At 33.0% G+C, this 8,750-nt stretch overlaps 2 protein-coding genes across 2 annotated transcripts; both read left to right on the top strand.

The window, feature by feature from the left end:
• The first annotated feature begins 2,321 nt into the window (after nt 1-2,321).
• Nucleotides 2,322-3,558, top strand: LOC133205779 (uncharacterized). The gene is made up of 4 exons (XM_061341649.1): nt 2,322-2,665; nt 2,777-2,985; nt 3,077-3,240; nt 3,432-3,558. Exons 2-4 carry the CDS (start codon nt 2,788-2,790, stop codon nt 3,556-3,558), a joined length of 489 nt encoding a protein of 162 aa, XP_061197633.1. The 5' UTR covers nt 2,322-2,665; nt 2,777-2,787.
• An 88-nt stretch (nt 3,559-3,646) lies between these two features.
• Nucleotides 3,647-6,299, top strand: LOC133205778 (uncharacterized). The gene is made up of 4 exons (XM_061341648.1): nt 3,647-4,004; nt 4,108-4,226; nt 5,147-5,324; nt 5,663-6,299. The coding sequence occupies exons 1-4, from the start codon at nt 3,731-3,733 to the stop codon at nt 5,899-5,901; spliced, it is 810 nt and encodes a 269-aa protein (XP_061197632.1). The 5' UTR covers nt 3,647-3,730; the 3' UTR covers nt 5,902-6,299.
• The last annotated feature ends 2,451 nt before the right edge of the window (nt 6,300-8,750 follow it).

The raw sequence follows: 8,750 nt of genomic DNA, 5'->3' as shown, positions 1-8,750 counted from the left end.
ATTGAAACAAGTCTTCAAAGAAACTATTCGTCATTGATTAAAGAAAAATTTAAATCTATAAAAATTAATCTGATGCCAATATGTTTTTTAAAAATATTTTTTTAAAGAATTAAGCTATTGTTTAATATTGTATATTACCCTGGAGTATTTATCATACTGCAGGTCACATATACCAATTCGAAACTTAGATGATGAAGCTGGCACTGTTATATATTTTCCTGTACCTTGTGACAGTTCTCTGACGCTCCATGATTTGCGTATGTTTACCGTGTATTGTTTTTGATATCTTTTTAGATATGATTAGTTTAATTTTAAAGAAAATCTTATCAAAATTATGAATTTTATAGGTAGTGCTTTTCCCAATGCATCATCCTTGCGATATCAAAATGAAGACGATGATCGACAACATCATATACTCTGTAGAGAAAACGTTTTTGTTGAGCCAGATGGAGGCTGGCAAGTTCCTGGTCGTATTTATCTTGTTGTAAACCTTGTAACCGGTGAGTATTTGTATATATTGAATATGCGCACGTGCATGTTTGGTACGTTGACCATGCTTACTCACAATTATATTTGTCCACCAAAAACTGTTTACTGCAGTAAAAATGAAACACTATCTAAGGTACAATTAATAAATGCTCTATTTAAACAGAGAGTTTAATTCGAATTAAAATAAATACTAAGAATAAGTTGATGCAGAAACTCCGAAAATGAAACGCAAATTACCAAAATACTGGCACGTCTCTAAAAAAGGTAATGATAGCGACGCAATATTTCTCTGAATTATCTTTTGTTTCAAATATATAGACAGAATAAGAATCTTAAAGTGAAAATTTGTAATTGTGAGTAGATATGACTAAAATTATATTTTACTTTAGTAATTAGTAATAATACTTTAATTGGAGTAAAATAATTTGTGAGTTAGAACTGTAACACACGAAACTAGAAACAAGAATCGATAAAAAAAAAAAAATAAATAACCAGTGACCTGAAAATGTCAGCCACGGGGCAGATTTTGCCTTGATTTAATTTTGCTATAGACAAAAGATGCTGAGTGAAATTAAAACATCTAACTTAGGTCAGATTTATCAGTGATCTGACACACTATATATATATATATATATATATATATATATATATATATATATATATATATATATATATATATATATATATAGAAAGGGAAAGCTATTATGACATTGACATTACATTTCATTTGTAATATTACCAGAATTACTAATTCACAGATTGTTTTCGACATTATGATACAGTAGTAAAAAGCTGTAATAGTTGGTTCTTTTTTGACAGAGATCTAACATAGAAATTTGGACCGTTATATAGTATCCCAGTGGAAATATTTACATTCAATTAGTTTATCAATGAAGATATCTTTTGATGACAAATTTATTATTATTATAAGCAAGAAATTGAGTAAGCATTTCTTTCAGCTAAACGTATCTGTAAATTCTATTTAAATTATAGAGTTTTTCTGTGTGAGATAGTTGTGCGGGTCGCTGATAAATCCGACCTATGTTAGATGTTTTCATTCCATTTTGCATCTGCCGTCTAACAAAATGAAGTCACGAGCACAAGCTGCCCCCTTTGTTGACATTTTTTAATGCTGAATTTCATTCCATTGTTTCTCGTTTTACACATACCCCAAAGTATATTTACTTCTGTAGAGGAGTAAATGATTTTTACTGGAGTAAAATTAACTTTATTGAGATAAAAATAGCATTGGACAATGTTTTCATTTTCATTGCAGTGGAAATAATTCTAGTGGAGTAAAAATATGTAATTGTGAGTAGCACGTGAGGCATATTATAAATGAAGTGTTCGCCAATTCATTTACCCGGTGCGCATGCCGATTTGTGAAAAAAAATATACAAAATACGTAAAGGAATTTTGAACACATCACAAACGGAAAATGATATTTAAAAAATGTATAAAATGTAGTTTTGTTAAGAAAAAGTGAAGATCGGCATTTTCAACATTGCATTTCATTTTTTTTTTTACCACGTCGATGGAATTATAACTTTGAAAACAGTATAAATAATTCAGGCATTTAATCGTTTTACATTTTAGGTCAAAACTCACGATTTGGTATATTCGAGTCATACAGAAAGCAAATAGCAGCGAAAAGTACACCAGAACAAAACCCGCTAGGATCTGAGAAAAATTCAAAGAAAAAAAAGAACAAAATGGATTCACTACGGTTTGTAATTAACCAGATAACAACAGATTTCATGACATAAATTCATGTATTAATTATGTAAATATTTCCCTCTTTAATAGACTGCAGATATACAACTTTCTTTCTTTCAGGTTTATGTTGGTAATGGCCATTTCAAAAACGGAGTATTTCTTAAAATCACATCCTTAAGCCTCTCGGGGTGTGGCGGGTTAGTGTCAGTTGGCCCATTTCCTAAAACCAGCAATGTTTCAAAAGAAATAAGGGATGCTGCATTCGAGAAGTTTGTAGCACAGAATCGCACATTTAGGGAAAAACATAAAAGCCCCAACAATTTCGTTCTTGTGTATCCAGACGGAACCTTGGTTGACAAATTACCTGGGTCACAAGAAGACTTTTCACTGCTGGGGTATAGGAACAGTATAGATCCCCACAAACGATTTGATCGGCTCAGACTTTATCTGTGTCGTAAAGGTAAGTGTGAACTTCACTCCTGTAGTGATATTCATTTAACCTGTCAACAATTTTGATATTTCACACAATCTCATGGTCATAGAAGATAGTGTATATATAGGTGTATTTCAGATGATTACCGTATGAACCAACCCTATGTAGTGGTGACAGACTCAAGTTCGTCAGATGAATCATTACCCACTCTTTATAGTTCCACTCCTGTTAGTTCCACCCCTGTCAGCAGCCAGGGTAATGACACTTTACAACTGACAGTCGAAGTGGTTTTTTACTTCCGAGGAGAAACTTTCTCCGAGAATTTTCCAAATAATTCTTCTATTGAAGTAAGTGTATTGTTTTATTCATTTTAACTCATCCATCTATGAACATATGCATGTATACATAAATTTAATGCATCATGTTCTGTATTGTCAGCATCTTGTCAACTTTGCGGAGGGTAAATTAAATTTGAAGCCTATAAAACTAAAATCAAGAGAAAATGGGAAACAATTTGAAGGTGCAGAGAGATTAATGGATTTGATGCCAGAAAATAGTGAAGGTCACCAAATTGAAGTGGACGTGGAACCTTTACACAGACGGTATATCACTTAAATAAAATAGGGGTCTAACAATTAAAACATTCCCATTCATTTCGATACTTAACACAGATCATGGGGCTCGTGTTTTCTGTTCTAAGTTATGTCCTAAGGTAATGTTAAAAAAATTATAAACAGATACAGTAATTTTACATGTGCATAACATGATAAATATTTAAAAAGATTTTTTTTAGTCTGGGTGGTGATAGAATGGATGTACCTGTATCTGATGAGGAAACGCTGAATCAGCCAATTCCCGCGACAGCAGAGAGTGACGAATGTACAGTAGCGTCAGCACTAGCGGAAAAAACATTACAGTGAGTAAAATCAAACTTTTAAATGTATTGAATAAGTATTATTGTGTTGAAAGTTGTTTAGTTTCATTTCATTCATTTTCAGAAGGGTACAGACTTCAGAACCCATTGAGATTTTGAAGTATTATCAAAAAATCTTCATCCAAGGCAGAGAGCTCGATGTCACGGATGAATCCGTAATGATTGAGGGAAATACTACGAGCATATTCATAAGCCGGCTGGCAATATTGGAAGATGCTTTCGTAGAACTAAGTGCAGCCGAGAATATACGCTTCCCACTGGAAGTTACATTTCATGGCGAGCAGGCAGAAGATTTTGGAGGGCCCAGGCGGGAGTTCTTCACCATTGTTGTCCGGGAAATAAAAGAGAGAATGTTGGATGAAGAGATAAATTTCGTTCCATGTGATGAAAGGCTGGCACGCCAGCATTTCTTTTACGCTGGACTCCTCTTGGGTAGGGGTTTCTTAATTTCATCTCATTTCTTAATCTTTTACACAAATTCTTGATATTTTTACATTTTGTGTGGTAACATGATGTTACGTGATATGCATTGTAGGTTTAAGTGCCATTCAGGGTGGCCCGCTCGCGCCATATCTTCATTCCCTCCTCAACGCAAGTGAAACGACTGAAAAAAAACAATTCATCAAGGGTTTAAGAAGGACTGGGCTATTTCAAGTGAGTTGCGTATTTAATTCTATATGTACTTGCATCTTGTATATATATATATATATATATATATATATATATATATATATATATATATATATATATATGCGCCCAACAACGAATATCGGTACACATTTCATATGTAGAACCATCTTGTCTCTTATATAAAATGTTAATAATTTAATTTCAAACTACTAGAAAGAAATACAAAATTTGATATTTTGGTATTTGAGAGAAGGTAAAATAACTCAAACATTGTCTGTCTATATTTTTGAATACAATTGTGTTCAAGTTAAGCATAGATGGGACTTCATTAATCAAATCAGCGTGCGCCAAATGCGCCGTTTGACCAATGTGTCAGACTAAGTCTACGTGCTACCCATATCTTATCAAATGTTTTATTATGCAAATCCATGGTGTTTATATGCATTTTTTTCTGAGAAAGCGGCACACATAGTACATGTAATTTTTAAGACCTAGATTTGTTGCAACTTTTGCCTGAACTCGAATAACACGTTTCACTATGTTTGGTTCTTCTTCACAGTAAGTACTTTAATGCAATCCTAATTTTGTCCCATAAAGTGCTTTTTAGTAATTTCAAAATTATAATTCATCGGCATATTTCAGTTATATTTATTTATTCATTATTATTGAATAATCGTTTATAAAAATCATTTTAATTAACGGTGTAGGGGGGGGGGGGGGCTAACGAACGATTTAGATGTTGTAATTTTTGCATGTATTTATCATTGCTTACAAGGATACAGTACTATTATTCGACTCTGAGGTTTGTGGCCATCTGCCGCTGGTGCACCATATAGGTTTATGAAAACGTTACATGTTCCCAAATATGTGTTTTGAACTGCGTAGTGTAGGTAAATGCTGTCTTTGATAAATAATACATACAAGTAACTGATTAATTCTTTCAGTTAATGCAGGGAACAGGCACAGTTAGATTTCTCTTCCATCCGACAGCAACAACAACACTGACCGTCAACAAATTGTTACACCTGTTGACAGTAAATTTCTCATGTGAGGGATCGTCTCGCCGAGCTAAAGAGGAGAAAACGTACAACGAATTTGTTAAATACCTCAGGGATGTTTACGGTAGGTGAGAAACACACACACCTCTCATAAAACCTTACCCTTCCTCACGCGCAAAGAAAAATACCAAATTTATATACTAATATGTATATACTTAAAATTTATAAAATACATGTATTGTCCTTTATATAATACTTACAGAAACATAAGCACTCACGTCAGACGATTTAGCAACCCAAAATCACACATGTGCGCATGCACAACTTAGTCATAAACAGACACCTGTTGCAAACTGCTTGATTATTTTAGTAACACAGAAACATGAGAATTTAGTGCCTGCATTTAGTTGACATGATAATTAAAGATGCCCTTTAAAAACCCATTTATAAAAATATTTTCAGCTGGAAGAAGAGGAGACAACATTTCACTAGGAAATGTCCTGAATTTTATCACCTGTGTTGAAAATATTCCTCCACTGGGATTTGCCATTACACCATCCCTAACCTTCGTTGATGATGCTGGGCCATTTCCAACGGCCCAGACTTGTATCAACCGCATTATACTGCCCTCTGGCACCGCCGCGCTTAATCCGGATTTTCTGGATCTGGCCTTCTTGAATGCTCACTTCGGACATACGTAGAACAGATTTGGAATACTTAACAAGAGACTTGCATAGTAACACCGTTTTACTGTCATTGCATTCTGAGTATTTCCCACATGGGGAGCAAGCCTCTGTGGATGTTTTTAAAACATTTTTCTTAATTCCTGTGAGTAGACCTGTTTTGTAGTATACGATTTCATTGGCGCATCATGTGTATTTGAACTGTGAAATTGATTGTTGCTCACATTCTACGTTTTGTACAGAAACTGATTTCTTTACTTGTATTACTCATAACACCTAATTACAGATGACTTGCATGCTTATTGTGCTTTCGACAGCCAGTCAGTTTATACAGAGTTGTACATGTAAATACAACTGTTTATATGATCTTCGAAGTCAAAGGTAATTAAACTTAATTAAAGTAAGGTTAAACACGACTAACAGTATAGCTGTATTTGTTTTGGAAGAACAGAAGGCACAAAGATGAGCACGAACTCATTTTTTAGTTTTGGAATAAAATACAGTTTCAGAACTTTTACTATTACTTTGATAAACACAAAAATCTCTCTTCCGTTGTGAAAATAAACATGATATCCTTTGAATACTACATATATTTTTATGTGACAAATCCAGTGGACATACGCCCCGTTAATGTAGTGGTGTAATACAACCCCGCAACCAATTGTGTCCTGTTGGGAAGTCACATCAGATTAAATTAAAAGACAATTTGCTAGACAGAAGTAAATGTCACCAGTTCAAAGAAGTGGGGGAACAATGGGAAATATCGCTCAAGATAGAGAGTTGGGGATAATATTTTTAATATATTCGATCAGTGCATATTATCTATTCAAGATATATTACTAAAGTCAGGTACTCTTCACACAATTGCTCCAAAGAAAATAGTTCCATTCATGATCAGCAGATACAACATTACAACAAATTTTAAGAATAATGATGAATATCTAATACGTTAAAGAAAACAAAATTATCGTGAAAAGATTTTAAGAAAATCACTTTTTCCCCAGAAAAGCAAAGAAAAAGTTTTCGTATTCCTACGCTCGCTGCCTCCTCAGTCTTTTTCACGAAATATATAGGTCATACTTCGATTGATAATGATAAATCTTTTCACCAATTATATTACTGTCATGATTATTGTTCGTTAATTGCCGTGTATTTTCTCATGAGTTAGAATATTAATCATTAACTGTTTGTTTGTTTTTTCCCCTCTTTTTTAAGCAACGGAATGGTTATTATTTTTAAACACCTGCAATCGTAACTTCTCGGCAAAGCAACGTGATTTTCCAAGCTCGTCGGAAAGGATCTTCGAACGTGTGTAGACCTAGGCTATTTGATCAGTATTTGCTACGGACATGAAGAAATTTAGAACTATACACCAGTTTCATAACAAATGCAGGTTTTTTACTCAAGCCTTAGACTGGGCTAGAGGGACTGAGTTATCTAAAACGATGGTAGGTCATCGATTTACTCAGTTTTTAATCAAGAAAATATACTATTTTTGTAAATAAAAACATTTCTTGAAACAAAATGAAGTTTTCAAAACGTCTGTATCTTCAAAATCTATATTAAGTGTTAAATGTCGGACTCTATTCTATGACGAAGGACTATTCAGTATTGCTCCACGGCCGCAACCAATCTCGCGATTTCCTTTGCGTTTAAACAACGGCCGTGACACCGTCAATGCATCTCTGGACGAGTTCATTGATTACTCTAAAAGGTGACAGGTTGACCCATCTTTAACATCTGCCTATACTTTGAGTGATAGTACTTTAATAGCACAAAATTAAAATATAAATTAAAATCTATCCTTGATAGATCTATAGTTTTGCTATTTAAAAAAAAAATTGGGCTATCTTTGATAATCCATAACGGCTTGAATTTTTTTCACAGAAGATTCTATCATTGGAAAGTTAGATGCATGTAGCACAGGCCCATAGTACGCGGGATTTTTTCGGAGCCCCCCCCCCCCTTTCACTTTGAAAACGTTGCTATGCCTGCAACATGCTATTTGGATTATGAGTGAGGTGTTAAATACATTTTTAAAATTATACGATTAATTATATTTAGTCTATGTTCTATGTGAAATTAAACCTATTTTTTATGCATGTGCAACTTTGTGATAAAGTCACTACAAGCATGTAACGATATATATATATATATATATATATATATATATATATATATATATATATATATATATATATATATATATATATATATATATATACATACAGGTTGTTTCCTAGTACATGCATATTTTATTCAACAAAAGATGTTGAAACTCAGTAGCCTAAATAATATGTCATTTTAGGATATTTATGGCACTTTTATAGTTGACTTTCTACAGCTTGAGTATCTCTGACGTTTTGTCAGTACATGTAAATACTTGTTTTTTATTAGAAATCATCTGAGCACAATGAAAATGCGAATAAATTAAAAGTCGAATATCTTGGATATGGGGTAACCCATATCTTTTCTTGTTATCTTTATTGAAACGAATTTTACAATTGGTCAATTTAATGTTAACCGAGGAATGGAATTTAATTAGAATTTATATTAAACCACATCTTCAAACTATAAATAAAATCACAGAATGCACTGTAAATATAATCATGTTTATCATTAGCTCACCTGAATATAAAAATTCAATTTTCCTCAAGTCATACATTGTCAAACATTCTTTAACAAAATAGTTCTTCAGTTAGTAAATTATTATTTTGTCTAGACTGAACCAGAATTTTTATATTCGACCGTAACATTTAATATTTAGATTTAGAAGTAATAATCTCCACAAATCAAACAGTTTAACATTGTCCCAGTGAATTTGTAACTGAAAGCTCAAGTGAGCTTTTCTGATCACCCGTTGTCCG

Source organism: Saccostrea echinata, unplaced genomic scaffold (assembly GCF_033153115.1).
Source record: "Saccostrea echinata isolate AGI-Se365-2 ecotype Australia unplaced genomic scaffold, CSIRO_AGI_Sech_v1 ptg000054l, whole genome shotgun sequence".
Classification (NCBI taxonomy): Eukaryota; Metazoa; Mollusca; class Bivalvia; order Ostreida; family Ostreidae; genus Saccostrea; species Saccostrea echinata.
This window is presented reverse-complemented; position numbering and strand designations above follow the sequence as displayed.